Source organism: Sesamum indicum, linkage group LG8, assembly GCF_000512975.1.
Source record: "Sesamum indicum cultivar Zhongzhi No. 13 linkage group LG8, S_indicum_v1.0, whole genome shotgun sequence".
Lineage (NCBI taxonomy): Eukaryota > Viridiplantae > Streptophyta > Magnoliopsida > Lamiales > Pedaliaceae > Sesamum > Sesamum indicum.
Genome location: NC_026152.1, coordinates 14,637,817 through 14,653,223, shown reverse-complemented (window position 1 = coordinate 14,653,223; position 15,407 = coordinate 14,637,817). Strand labels below are relative to the sequence as shown.

The 15,407-nt window shown below is 36.3% G+C and overlaps 1 protein-coding gene across 6 annotated transcripts; it reads left to right on the top strand.

Moving 5' to 3' along the window:
- On the top strand, positions 2,242–14,375 carry LOC105168755. 6 transcript variants are annotated; one of them, XM_011088898.2, is made up of 16 exons: positions 2,243–2,500; positions 2,589–5,346; positions 5,431–5,559; positions 5,656–5,847; positions 5,954–5,997; positions 6,095–6,407; positions 6,577–6,661; positions 6,752–6,937; positions 9,432–9,527; positions 10,403–10,596; positions 10,735–10,950; positions 11,084–11,359; positions 11,490–11,637; positions 11,780–11,913; positions 13,444–13,530; positions 13,611–14,375. In XM_011088898.2, exons 2-16 carry the CDS (start codon positions 2,650–2,652, stop codon positions 13,695–13,697), a joined length of 4,884 nt encoding a protein of 1,627 aa, XP_011087200.1. In that variant the 5' UTR covers positions 2,243–2,500; positions 2,589–2,649; the 3' UTR covers positions 13,698–14,375. The 6 variants fall into 6 exon arrangements, with proteins under 6 accessions (XP_020552082.1, XP_011087200.1, XP_011087202.1 ...); XM_020696423.1 differs by having other exon boundaries at positions 2,242–5,346; positions 9,441–9,527; positions 10,514–10,596; XM_011088900.2 differs by having other exon boundaries at positions 2,243–5,346; positions 6,592–6,661.

Below are 15,407 nucleotides of genomic sequence, written 5' to 3'. Positions count from 1 at the left end.
AGCACTTAGATTGGATGTACGAAATTATCTGAAGTACGTAAATTTTTTTTTATAATTAATTTTTTTATATTTTTTATACACATTCACAATACGTCAAAAATGATTCATAACATTTACGTTTATTTTAATGTAGTAAATTTTACACACAAAATAAAATAGGTACGATCTAATTGGTTCAAAAGGCTCGGAACAAGACAAACATCACTCGTGAAGCTATGTTGCGTCGCACGTACGAAATTATTAAAATATTTTATAGTGATTAAATATTCGATGAAAAATATATACAGAGATTATTAAAAAATTGGCTTGACAATTGTCGTTCATTCAAGAACTCATGAAATGATATAATACTTTTTCTCAAATTGTGAGATAAAATTTTTTTATTATAATATATAACTCATTATATTATTTAATATATTAATAAATTTAATTTATAAATACGTTCTGAAAATGAACTACTGTAAAAGAAACAAAAATAGTAAACAATAAAAAACTATTATTCAACTAAATAATAATATACCAGAATGTAGAATGAAATTTGAAATTTGTACACATATGAAATAGAATAGTGATAATTATTGCATTAATGCATCATAAGAGAAGGGTTAATTTTATTTACCATCGTTCCAAGTATAATCAATGTCGCAAACACCTTTAATACTTAACACATATAAAAAAGATCTTATTGACTTAATGCCGTCAGTAAAATTATTAGATTCGCATTGATGTGGCATTAATGTAATTTTTATGACTACTAAAAATATTCGTTGAAATTTTTTGAATATTTTTGCGCCTTAAACACTTATATATATATGGGTTGTTATATATACTTGTATCCAAAAAAATAAAAAATATATATTAAAAAATTCAAGCCAACTGCACCGAAAAATAATATAGCATATTTTTTCCCTTCAATGTTTTTAAAATTTATTTCTTTTGATTTGTTACTTTATTTCAGATTTTGCTAAAACAAGTAATAAACCAAAAATAATAAATTTAAAATAAGCTTACAATTAAACCTGCAATAGAAAAAATATTCAGAAAGTTCCGATGAATTTTTTAACAATTAAACCAACACATCACATTTCACAAATAAATAAATAAATTACCCACAAGAGAAGAACATACACTTTTTTGATTCATAATTGATTAATTTTCATTTTATGGTTATGTATATTTACTATTAAGCTATTTCAACCTTTTGATATAATGTATTTTTCTTACCATATAGAAGTTCCGATAAAAAATTATACCTAAAGCTTCACCAATAATTTTGTTTATTATGTAAAGTTTTTCACAAATCAATTTAGAGTGTATGTCGTTAGACATATGGTTTGCTTCGACTCGATATGATTTATTTCGACAAAATTAAATATTATTACATTCGACATGGATACGTAATTAATTATTAGCATTTCTTTCTAATTATTTATGTCATTCTGACACATTTATTGAGTTTGAATTTATACTGTTACTACGTGTTTTTGAACTCAGCGTGATCTGTAGCTTGAATTATTATTATTATTTTTTGACATAATATGGCTAATTAGGGGCATCTGCATTTATTTCTTTGCGCCGTTGTCAACTTTTTTATCCAGTGTGATCCGCTCTGTCGAATGATGATAATTTTCTTATTTGGGAAAAGGTGCATTTCAAATCATATTCCTCTAATATATTTTTTTAATTCTATCTGAAATGATCTCACCTTTTCTTTTTAACAAAAATAGTCTATTACGATGTGTTTGTTTGAATTGTTATCGAGTTTAAGAAAATATTATTTGAATTTGGTCTGGTTATTGATTAAATTGAACTCAAAACAAGTTTTGATTTGAATCGAACACGAATTGAAATTCAAGTAATTTGATATTTTTAAATATATTTTATTATTTATTCACTAACTGAATATAGTTAAACCTGAATTTGAAAGCTCATTGACCGAAAAACTTATTCAAGTTTGATTGGTCTACGACTTGAGCTCAAACACGCTATTATTAATCGAGTATACAATAGTTTAATTTATTTTTCAGTTATATCAATGCAAACTCAAATTTCTCTCATATTTTTTCATCTTTTTATCACAAACATGTAATAAAACAAAGATATTTTACTTTTCTCCACCTACCCAAAAATGAAAAAGAAAAAAGAAAAAAGAAAAGAAAGACAAAAAAGAGTGAAAGATACCAAAAGGCAATTAATTTATAATTACTATATTAACCCCAAATCTCAATCCAAGTCATTACCAAACCTTAATCCCTTCATTTCCCTTTCTTACCACAAAAATCCTTTCTTTCTTCCTTCCCAAACACTCTGAAAAAACTACAGTCCAAAATTCTGCACATTTCCACCCTCCACCCCACCCCACCCCAGTGGTTGGGTGTGTTCTCTCTCTCACACTCCTCCACACTCAGAATACACTATCTTTCTATACTAACAGACATATACGTGTGTGTGTGTGTGTGTCTGCGCAGCTCCGCCGATCGTTCTTCTCCCAGATTGCTGAGTAAGTCGCTTGCTCTCTCGGCTTGTGTGCTGTGTCTCTGCTGTCTCTCTCTCTACATTTATTGAGCAGCCCATATATGCATCTACAGATATTTTGCGCGTAAATGTAAATTTATGCATGTGAGTTAAGTAGCTATCGGGAAATTTGGTATGGGGCATAAGAAGCGAAATGTTGCCCCTCGCTCCAAACCCTCTCAGCCACAGTCTGCGGCGGGGGCCGAGGATGCCGCCGCCGATGGTGGTGCTGCGAACCCGGAGCATTCCCCAAACCCTTGTGTGAAAACAACTGCGAAATCGGATGCTGCGGATTTGGAAAGCAGTAGCAATGCGAACTTTTCTTCGTCCTATGCTTCGATAAAGCTTGAATGTGAGCGTGCCTTGACGGCTTTGCGTCGGGGGAACCACACCAAAGCCCTAAGATTGATGAAGGATTTAGGTACGAAACATGAGAATTCCCCACACTCGGCCTTGATCCACCGTGTTCAAGGGACTGTTTGTGTGAAGGTGGCTTCAATTATTGATGACCCAAATGCCAAACAGCGGCATTTGAAGAATGCGATTGAGAGTGCGAGGAGGGCAGTGAGTTTGTCCCCCAGTTCTATTGAGTTTTCCCATTTTTATGCGAATTTGTTGTACGAGGCAGCAAGCGATGGCAAAGAATACGAGGAGGTCGTTCAAGAGTGTGAGAGGGCTTTGATGATTGAAAATCCTGTGGACCCTGCAAAGGAGAGTTTGCAGGAGGAGAACCAGCAGAAGATTTCCACAGCTGAGGCGCGAGTTGCCCATGTTCAAAGTGAGCTCCGGTCTTTGATTCAGAAGTCAAACATTGCGTCCATTTCGACTTGGATGAAGAATCTTGGTAATGGGGAGGAGAAGTTTCGGTTGATTCCAATCAGGAGGGTTCCTGAGGACCCAATGGAGCTCAGATTGATTCAGGCAAGGAGGCCAAATGAGATTAAGAAGGTGGCAAAGACACCTGAGGAACGGAGGAAGGAAATTGAGGTGAGGGTGGCTGCTGCCCGGCTTTTGCAGCAGAAGTCCGAGTCTCCTCAATTGGGAAATGATGGCGATGATAGTAATAAAAACAACAAGGGGCTGGATTCGTATCCAATACCGGGCCAGAAAGCAGGAGAAAGAAGGAAAAGTGGGACCGTGAGGAAAAATGCATCTTCAGATGAGAGGAGGGATTGGGTCCAGTCATATTGGAACTCAATGAGTTTGGATGTGAAGAAAGATTTGCTTAGAATTAAGATTTTGGACCTACAGGCGCATTTTAGTTCATCAAAGGATGGGTCACCAAGTGAGGTGCTTAATGAGGCTTTGTCCTTTGGGGAGACAAATAAAGCGTGGAAATTTTGGTTGTGCTGTCGCTGCAACGACAAATTTGCTGACGCTGGTTTGTTCATGCAGCATGTTGTGCAGGAGCATATGGGCAGTTTGTTGCCCAAAATGCAGTCAATTCTGCCCCAGAATGTGGAGAATGAATGGGCCGAAATGCTTCTAAACTGTTCATGGAAACCGTTAGATTTAAATGCTGCAATTAGGATGCTTGGGAAACAGTCAAAATCTGATGCAACTGACTTCCTTGATGAAGCCCACCGCAAAAATGGCGTAGATGATTCCAAAGAATGCTTTATCGACACTTATTGTAGCGAGTATGAATGGGTTTCATCACCTAGAAAGAAAAGATCTGGTGATAATTTCAAAGTTTGTACCAAGGATAGCAGGGAGTTTGAAGATGTTGAGTGGATGGACTGTGACGGAGATCAAAGGAGCAAGGAAAGTTTACTCCATGAAAATTGGCCTTTGTCTGATGACCCTGAACGTACAAAGATTCTGGAAAGAATCCATGCCATTTTCCAGGCACTTATCAAAAACAAGTATCTGGCGACAGGTCACCTTAGCAAGGTTATACACTTTGCAGTGGAGGAGCTGCAGGGTCTTGCTTGTGGTTCTCTACTTCTCAACTCCAACTTGGAGCGAACACCTTTATGCATCTGCTTTTTGGGTGCTCCAGAGCTTAAGAAGATCCTGAAATTTTTGCAAGAAATTTCTCATTCTTGTGGACTTAGTAGATATTCTGATAAAAGTAATGCAGTAGATGATACAAACACTGGGGTTCAAGGTGTTGAAATTATGGAGAAGATAATATTCAGCCAGGATGCTTCATTTTTGGTCCTTGATGAGCATTTTCTTCCCTGCAAGGTCCCTCGTCTATCTTATGATGATGCTGTCAATGATTGTTCTATCTCAGCAACTTCATCTCATGTCAACTATGAGAATGGTGTTATACTTGATTCAGATGCATTATTGTCCTGGATATTTACAGGCCCCTCAAGTGGTGAGCAATTGGCATCCTGGAGACATGTAAGAGAAGAGAAAGCTCAGAAAGGTCTGGAAATTCTCCAGTTGCTTGAGAAAGAATCTTACCATCTGCAGGGCTTATGTGAGAGAAAATGTGAGCACTTAAGTTATGAGGAGGCATTGCAGGCTGTGGAGGATCTTTGCTTGGAAGAGGGAAAGAAAAGAGAACATGCCAAAGATTTTGCTCATCATAGTTATGATTCTGTTCTTCGAAAAAGGCGAGAAGAGCTCATCGAAAATGACAAAGATAGTAACATTATCAGCAATAGATTTGAGTTGGATGCTATAACAAATGTTCTAAAGGATGCAGAGTCACTAAATGTCAACCAGTTTGGTTTTGAGGAGAGTTACAGTGGCGTGACATCTCATCTTTGCGACCTAGAATCTGGTGAAGAAGATTGGAGAAGAAAAGAATACCTCCATCAGGTTGACTCTTGTATAGAAGTTGCAATACAGAGACAGAAGGAGCAAGTTTCTATTGAGGTTTGGTACCTTAGTCTACAGTTACTTTTTTTTTTAATCATGTGTTTGCTTTCCATCTTTGTCTCACACTTCTCAGTGATTCAGATCAGCAAAATCGATGCAAGAATCATGCGCATAGTTGTCGGGATGCAACAGTTAGAGGTTAAACTTGAGCCTGCATCTTCCCATGATTTCAGATCAGTCTTAATACCTCTAGTCAAATCATTTTTGCGGGTGAGTATCTTGTGAACACCTTTGGTAAAAGGCCCCTCAGCCTCACAAGTGTCTTCTGCAAAACGAGTTCAAGGCTTTTTGTTCATTCTTTTGCAGGCACGCCTAGAGGATCTGGCAGAGAAAGACGCCAGAGAAAAATCTGATGCGGCAAGGGAGGCATTTTTGGCAGAACTTGCTCTGGATTCCAAAAAGGGTGTTAGTGCAGGAGTTGATAATTCAAGACATGTCCATGAGAGGACAAAGGATAAGAAAAAGAGCAAGGAGAGCCGGAGAAACAAGGATCTAAAGGTTTGAAATTTATGATCAGATTCAGTGGTGTTTATTTATCTCAAAGACAAATGTAGTATGCTGAGTAATTATTTAGGTGTTCTCAATATGGGTATTGCTTCTGTAGGCTACTCATTGTGATGAGCTGCACAATCAGACTGCAGAAGAGATGTATGTTCCTCTTGCCCTCTTAAAGCACATTCATGTGCTTGCTTATTTCTCCAAAATTATGCAAAACTCATCTCTTTAATGCTGATAAAATTTTCAGATTGCTTCAAGTTGGTCATGATGAGGATGGTCCAGGTGCTGAAATTGCTGATCCTGTGTCTGATGATGCCTTACAGTTACAGGAAGAGGAGTACAAACGTAAAATTGAACTTGAAGCTGAGGAAAGAAAGCTTGAAGAAACTCTGGAATATCAAAGACGAATAGAAAATGAGGCAAAACAGAAGCATCTGGCTGAGCAGCACAAAAGAATTTTAAAAAATGCCGAGGAGAATGGTGAACCAGTTGGAGTGTCTGATGCTTACTTGAGGAGCAACCATGATGCCAAAGACAATGAAAAATGGATAAATAGGAAGGTGCGATTGTTTGTCATCCCATTATATCAAGTCACGTGTAGATTCTATTCTAACTGATAATTACTGTGAGAAGAATGCATTGCTTCCAGCCCCAAAATTAATTTTATTCTGTTTCAGGAAAAGGAGGAAATAATGTTTATTTAAAAGATTCAAAAAATTACTTTTCTAGGAATCTTTGATGCAGAAGGATGGACTTGCTGGCGGTTTGGAAAGTGTGCCAAAGAGCTTTGCAAATGGGGCTACATTGAGAAGTGGTAGTGACTTTTTTTGCTATGACAGAAAATCGAGTTAGTCTTCTGAATTATTTAAGTTAAGTCGACTTATTTACATGATCCTTTTTGCAGAATTAGTGAATGGTGGTATTCCGCAAGAAGGTGGTTCATTTTCTGATCGACGCCCAGGAAGGAGAGGCAGACGGCAGAAGGGTCCAACCAACTTGAGTAATGGAAAGAATCAACCTCTGACATCTGAAAAGGAAGATAGTAATGCTGGTCAGCCTAGATATGTGCAAAATTCCCATGGGGATGGCGGTATGCACCTTTAATAGAACTAGTATGTCCTGTGATTTTTTTAAAATTATTTGTTTCTTGCTGTGGATTCCTCTATGGAAGCATATATATAGATATATTTGTGTCTTTCTGCACCGACATATCCACTTAGCAAGTTGTTGAACTAAGGAAGACTTTGTCTTTATTTATTTATTTATTTTTTCTGAATCACATATCTGTAGCATCCCTAAACTGATTGCTTGTTTGGTGTATTCACTTTGAAAGAACATTTTGGCCTCATTTGAGAGTACATTCTAGTGGTTCACTTTAGGTGCTAGGGAGTTATTGTAAGTTCAAGAATGGAAACCCTACTTTGTTGTGGTCTCTGTGTGTAATTGTTTGATTTGACTGTGGTGTTAAGTTCTTGTGTCTTCCTTGACTTCCCCCTACACAACTTGTCCCTCTGAGCTTTCATGGATCCTTTATCTGAATAAATGTGTTATGCATTATTGTGACTTGATATGCAGAATATTAGCTAAATATTCATTTGTCTTATCATTTAATATTTGGATTTTGTGAGTTGTAGCTGAAGATTTTTTTTGGCTGTAACTTCCTTCTTCCTCTGACTTTACATTTAGGGTTATCAGTGTCGGTGCTTTGAGGGGGTAGGTGAATATTTTCATAAAGGTTAGTGGAAGAGGTTGAACCTTTCTAGTTAAGAACAATGAAAACATTTTGCCTCAGGAAATAGTACCGATTGTCTGTTTTGGTTGGAAGGCCTTCTGAGTTTGAATGTCTAAGTATATAATTAATTACCAACCTTATTTGTGCTGTGTCTTCCTGACTTTGAGCTTGCAGTGTGGTTCATCGGTTGGACTCTGTTGGATGGTGAGTATTGATAACCTTTTTTTATCTTGCATGGAGAAAGAATTACGGTATTCTAGTGATCCAAAACTCAGTGAGCAAGCCCCCATCCACAACAGAGACCAAAGAAAAGGGGGCGGGGCTGTGGATCTTGATTTCATTTGAATGGCTGGTGTGATGAATATATACAAAAGATTAATTAGGAAGATAATAGGTTGAAGTTGGTTTCTGCTGCACCCGATGATTAGTGCAGTAACTTAGGAGCTCTCTGAACTGGGAGATAAGGTCTGAGAAATGACTTTGGAAGCTATTGGCAAGTGAACTCTTAATGGCTGCCAAATTGCAAAGATAAATTGTGGTCGCTTGTATTTTGAGTCAAACTGCTGTTTGTCGAGTTCTATGGTATCAACTGGGATACTTCTGGTTCTACTTTTCGATTGTAGCTTGGTTGCAATAGATGAAACTCTATCTATTCCTTTGTCAGAAATATGGTCTATATTTTCTTGGCTTTTCTTCTTAGACTTCATTTTGGATTCTTAGGGATTCTGGTTGATGCAATTTTCTTGATAGTTAGGATTCTGGTACTGTACCAAAACGCGTGATTTTGATGAGTTTATAACAAATCAGTGACTTCAGCGAGTAAAAGTGGTTAACATTAACCCATGATCTGGTCTCAATTTTGTGATTGAATTGTTTTTCCATAGAATGCATGTAGCTTCTGTCTTGGAATTTAATTTTTGAATATGATTTGCTCAAAATTGCAGTTTCTATAGGGAGAGAGTAAAACCGTAATGGCTGAAATTATTTTAAGACCATAAGTTTTGGGCACTTGAGTGTTATCTTGCTTACTGCCGAGATTTCAGGTTATCTTTGAACCATGATGCTAAAATTATGATTATGATGCCTGTGATCATCATTTTTTCTCTAATAATACAGAATATATGGAAGGAAATATGGTTGGTGAATCAGGACTGATGCCCGCCCATAATTCGTTGGGTGGATTTGCTTAGTGCTAGGGAAGTCTCAGATGCTTCGTGGTTGATTTCTTTATTTAGGACCATTCAGGGATGAAAATTGTATTTGATTACTGATATGAGACCGTTACTGCCCTTAATTAGTGTTTTTGGATAAAGGATGTTGGAAATGGTAAAATCTTATTTCGAAGTTTGGCTACATGAAATGATTTGAATGGGATGGAATGGACTTGACAACAAAAATGAATTCACATCAAATACGTCACTTTGCCATTGTCTAGGAAGTAGATATGATAGCAATGGCATCATGCTCCCCTGTTAGATTCCTTCCCGTATTTTCGGTAAGCAGTGACAAAGTATGGCAATGAAATCAACCAGCCAGGCGTTCTTACCCATGGTCTGTGGGATTTTGATCAGTTAGGAATTTGGAGTTAAATACTCCACAGCAGTTGATAAGATAACTCATTGTGCCAAAAGATTTGAATTCCATTTTAAGTTGAAATTATCCAAATAAGCGCAATCAAATTCTTAGCCTGCAATTCCTCCAGTGCAAACAGCATTATTGATTACCATGAAGGTTACTTGGCCATCCTTGATACTCTTGATGTTTTTAGAAAGTTCGCTTTCAGCTTATGCTATTTAACAGGTTAGCTTTATTAGTTCTGAATGGTTGAAAATTTGATGACCTCATTTTGTAGATAATGCAGGAAAAACATTTAGACAGCTTCAGGTTGAGGAGGATGATGAAGAAAGGTTTCAAGCGGACCTTAAGAAAGCTGTACGCCAAAGTCTTGGTATGTCCTCTTCTTTCTGCGTGTCTTCTTTTTGTTTTTGGTTCCATGTTCAAGCTGCTTGGTGACACCATCTTCCAAATTATATATTTATCTTCAGTTCAAGGGAGCTTATTGGGAGAAGAAAATTCAATCTTTGCTTAGCATCCTGTGTACCCTTGACTGCTATATGGTTATTTTTTGAAGTAACCACAAATATTTTCTGCATTGAGTTGTTTTCAGTGTACTTACTTGCGCATTTATTACTCCATGTGCTTGTGCTGGTGCACGTAGAAGTGAACCTAATCCTGACTTTACTTTTTAACTTCTATTTCTTTCTTCCGCTCACGTATTATATATATATATATTTATGAGTGTAACTGCTGATTGTTTTGAGTGTACTATAAACTTCTGACATCCGTTCCAGAGCTAACATGGTTGGATTCGGGAGGATACATGTCTCTGGGATGGTAATACTACCTTCAAAGTCCTGACATGGGTATCTTCACGCATCATGCATAAGGACTCGTTATAAGAGCTAACTCGATAAATACTGGCTTTGGGAGGGTAGTATCTGCTATGAGAGCTTGAGATGAGTATCTTGGCAGATCATATAGTTTAACAATATTTTGATTCAGCTTTCTGTATTACCTTCCTTTATGTGGTTCCATTCATTCTTTGACAAAGCTTACTTGACCATGTTCTCTTTGAATGGAGTCCACTAAATTGGATCTTGAAGGTTGGGCAAAGTGGCATTAGAATTTTCTTTATGTTATCCTTTCCATCTGCAGGATTTTCTACCCTACAAAAACCAAGTTTCTATTTTCAAGAGCAAATAGGTGAATTAACTTATCGACACAGCTTACTTAGCAATTACTTTAATTTGATACTTTTGCCAGATACATTCCATGCACATAGAAATTTACCTTTGACATCAAGTTCAGCATTGCCACACAAGGAGCTTCCCGAAACCACTGACTCATGTGGTTCGCGCAATGAATGTGTGACAGATGTTAACGGAATGGATGCATATGGAACAGGGCTAAAAAATGAAGTTGGTGAATATAATTGCTTTCTCAATGTCATAATACAGGTTTGTAATTAAATTATATTATTCTTTATGTTTCACTAAATATTACACCCACCCACCTCCTTTTTGTCTTCGAAAATCATTGTGTTTGAGCCCTGAGGTATTTGTTTTTTTTCTTTTTCTTTCTTCTTTTAAATTTAGTCCTTGTGGCACTTAAGACGGTTCCGGGATGAATTTTTGCGGAGGTCATCATCAGAACATGTCCATGTTGGTGATCCTTGTGTTATATGTGCATTGTATGATATCTTCATTGCTCTGAGCATGGGACCTAAAGATAACAGAAGAGAAGCTGTCGCCCCTACTTCCTTGAGAGTTGCTCTAAGCAACTTGTATCCTGATAGTAGTTTCTTCCAGGAGGTAAATTTCACTACTATAATTGTGGCTGTTTCTTTTGTTTGTGATTTTAGTTCACTATGTATTAAGTAATTCTTCCTCCAATATGAAATCAGAAAGTATTTCAGCCTGTGACTAAAATGTGATAACCATGCAGGGTCAGATGAATGATGCTTCTGAAGTGCTGGGTGTAATATTTGATTGTCTTCATCAATCATTTACTCCTGCATCTCATGTTTCTGATACCGAATCAGTAGATAGCAGTTGCACAGGCTCCTGGGACTGCACCAATAGTTCTTGTATTGCACATTCAATCTTTGGGATGGATATCTTTGAGAGGATGAACTGCTACAACTGTGGCTTGGAGTCCAGATATCTGAAATACACATCTTTCTTTCATAATATCAATGCTAGTGCTGTGAGAACAATGAAGGCACGTCTCTCTTGATCAAAGCATCTATAATTATGTGTAGTTGTGTCAGATTGGTTTTCAAGAAGAATGTTTTTTGACAGAATTGTTAATTCATGATTGCCATCAATAAATTATTTACTTTACCTTCTAGGTTATGTGCCCAGAGAACTCCTTTGATGAGCTTTTGAACCTGGTTGAGATGAATCACCAGTTAGCTTGTGATCCAGATGCTGGCGGTTGCGGAAAGCTTAACTATATCCATCACATTCTCTCCAGTCCACCACATGTCTTCACAACAGGTGACTTAAACTTTTCTTATGTGATACAGTTACTCTTTTCTCTATATATTCTGTTTTTCAGTTTATTGTCTTCTGCTTGTACCAAATGGTTGGCTCCTCTGTTTATAGTAACTACGGCATTTCTTATTCTGTTATTTTGTAGTCCTGGGTTGGCAGAATTCTTGCGAGAGTGTTGATGATATAACGGCAACATTAGCAGCCTTATCTACTGAGATAGATATCAGTGTCCTTTATCGTGGTCTTGATCCACAAAACAAACGTTGCTTGGTTTCAGTGGTATGTTTCTCCAAATCACTTAAAATATGAAAATTTTGTTTGTTTACTATTAATTTTTTAAACTGGTTGAGAAAGTAGAGGGCGATACTTTGTTCATCGTGAATCTTACAACCCTCCTAGAGTTCATTTTAAAGGGACTCGGACATTCTTTACATTGTTTTGTTGGGCAATTGAAAAGATACAAAAACCTGAATTATGAAAATCTGAAATCGGACACCACAATACATGAATCTGTTTTATGACTTGATTTGTCGGTTATTGTAAATTATCCTGGTTGCAAGTAAAATCCAGAGGCGCATTTCCTTGTATGTCAAAAAACTTGCTTTGGTAAAATGGCTGCTTCATGGTACGGCTGACTTTTGGACATTTCACAAATAATATTCTTGGTCTTCCCAACATGCCTCTTTTATTCAAATATTTGAAATATTGCTAGTTTCTAGTAGCTAAAGCTTTTTCCACTACAAAGGTAAACTGATAAGCTTGGTACCCGGTCACGGATCTATGCCTTGCTTTTGAACTCCCTTCGTAATAAAGTTGATCATGTGATTGCAGCTAGTTTTTATTACAAAAATTGGACGAAATTGATTTTTTTTAGAGGAGCGCCCTTAAATACATTCGCACATTTCTTTCCTTCTGCAAAGCCAAACCTTTGACCATCCTGTCTGGGTTTGCAGTCAGCTAATTTGCAGTTACTAGCTAATTAGAATGATATTCTTTCTAGTAGTCTTATTATGCCTTTATTTTTATGGTCATTTTTCATCATTCAACTGCAATAATTGGGTAATGATATTTTTCTGGTCAGGCACTCTTTGTCTTCAGAGAAAATGACGAAGAGATGTTTCTTGTTTACTTGCTTGTAATTCGTATTTCCATTCCTTCAAGTTACTCCATATACAAGCCTCTGTACATGCATCTGTTGATATTTTGATCCCATTCTTTTACCCAAATACCTTCATCTATTTAGATGTTTGGCTTATTTAAAAGATCTTATAAGCTCATACATCTTATAAATCATGAATGATTTGAATAAAATAAGATTATGGAGCTTATAAGATTTTAGTTATGACAAAATTTATAATTAATTTGAAAGAATTTTATAGCAATTCCTTACTTTCTTTTAAAGAGCTCATAAGCACATCTTATTTTTAGAGGTTATAGGATATTTTCCTAAAAAAATTAACAAGCACTTTGTAACATTTTATAAGTTCTCAAACATCATGTTTAAAGAGCTTATGAGCTCGCCCAAACGCCCTTTTAATCAAAAGTCAAGCTGTAATAGCCAGTGGGCATGATTATGATTTCATGCGCTCAGCTTTGAAATTTAGCATGTATAACAACGATTTCCTACACATTTGAGCTAGTTGGTGTTCACCTTGCTAATAGAAACGTAATGTCTACTCCAAAACAAAGCGTGATAATATTAAACAAGTTTGTCAGTCTTTACTTTCAGTGGGGATATAGATCACTGAAAATTTAGGTTCATGAATGCCTAAACATTTTCTCAAAATTTTCAACCCTTGTCTTTGTTAGGTTTGCTATTATGGGCAGCATTATCACTGTTTTGCCTACAGTCGTGATCATGAACAGTGGATAATGTATGATGACAAGACTGTGAAGGTACAATTTCCTAAACACTTGCGTTGATATTGTTTAATCTCTATTTGTTAGTATAAATTTCATCTATCGCTCATTCACAGGTAATTGGTGGCTGGAATGATGTCCTTACGATGTGTGAAAGAGGACATCTACAACCCCAAGTCCTTTTCTTTGAAGCTGTAAACTAGTACCTATGGAATTTCAGTCTGCAACTTGATACTCTGAAGATGCTAATTTGGCCATGTCCAGTGTTGGATCTATTGATGCTTCGAAATCTCTGCTTGTGTGGGTCTTTGAGCTAACTTTTGAAAGCTGGACTTGGGAATTATAATGCTGATACGACGCCAGAATTGTACTATAAACGATTTTGCTATATAGTGGGGATAAAGGGGACAGGTTATGCTAAGCAACCAGGAAGTCTCAACAAATGATCGCAAAATTGTGAACGGGGGTTTTGGTGCTCATGATGCGAAGTTGCTGATAGAGACAACTATTCCAGGTGTTCCCTTCTGACTCTGATATCCTTCTATCTGCTTGGGGCCGAAAGAGATAATAAGAACTTCTCATTTAGTGGATTGTACTTGAGCTCGTCATCAAACTCTAATGGCTGCCATGACCGGATAATGGATACTGCAATTGTAAACAGACATTTCTTGTACTTAGGTTCACATCTCTGATTCTCTTCCAATACAAAGAAGTCATGTATAGATCAGATGTCGACCTGTCGGGAGCTGTTACTGCAGCATATAGAAATACCCCCGTATCAGTATTTCATCGGGAAAAACTTTTTCGCATGTCACTGTTGAAAACTCCTGTACACCATCGTTACAGCAATAATATTTGGCCGAAACAGATCATACACATTATGCATACTTTCTAGATAATGCTTTGTCCGTGTGTCTCTCTCTCTTCCCATCCCTCCCTCCCTCTCTCCATGATTTTGCACTCTCATTGAATGTGTCTGACTGTTAATATATATATAATAGATGCAGCGAACTGAGTTGTGACTGAAGCGGATTGTAATTATTGAAATCAGCATCCAGCCAAGAAGTAGTGAGTTTTAACATTTCACTGTCATTATTTATTGATAATTTGAAATGGATGAGCTATGAACGGTTTGATGTAATTAGAACAGATGGATCGGATTGCAGGGGTTTATTCATACCCCTACATCCTCTGCCAGCCTTCAATTGATAATTTGTATGGGAAATAAAGTAGAATTTCTCAGCCTCTTTATATACCTTCATCTCATAAAACTAAAACTTTTCATAGTTCTTAACCTGAAATTATATATATATATACACGACAGGAGAAAATAAAATAAGAAGTTAAATTTAATGTCGAGCAAGTGTAGGATTAAATGCATTTTTGATTCTGTAATTTAAGCCGTTTGGTGTTTTTTATTTTTAAGGGTATTATTTTGGTCCTATATTTTTTTAATTTTTGTGATTGTAGTTCTTTTTTTTCAAAGTTCACATTTCTTGCCGAAAAATGCATGCTTCTTATGTGACATTTTAAAATTATTCCAATTTCTGTTTGCATTTCTACAATATTATTTTGGTTTTACATTTTTAAAATTTTTGTGATTTCATTTTTTTTTTTCGAAGTTCACTCTTCTCGCAGGTGGAGATGAATTCCGATGAACAAAAGGATCAGTCGTGGAAATTAAAAAGATACAAGATAAAATGCTACTTTAGAAAGTTAAAGAACAAAAACATCAAATAACCTAAGTAATAAGTTCAAAAATATATTTAATTCAATGACTGTATAATACAAATAATATTATCTTATAATCAACCCCTTAACAAATTATTGATCTGAGGAAAAAAAGAACTCCCTTGCACAATTTTAATTTACTATGAAAACACCCCTTATAATAAATGCTAAACGTAAAACAA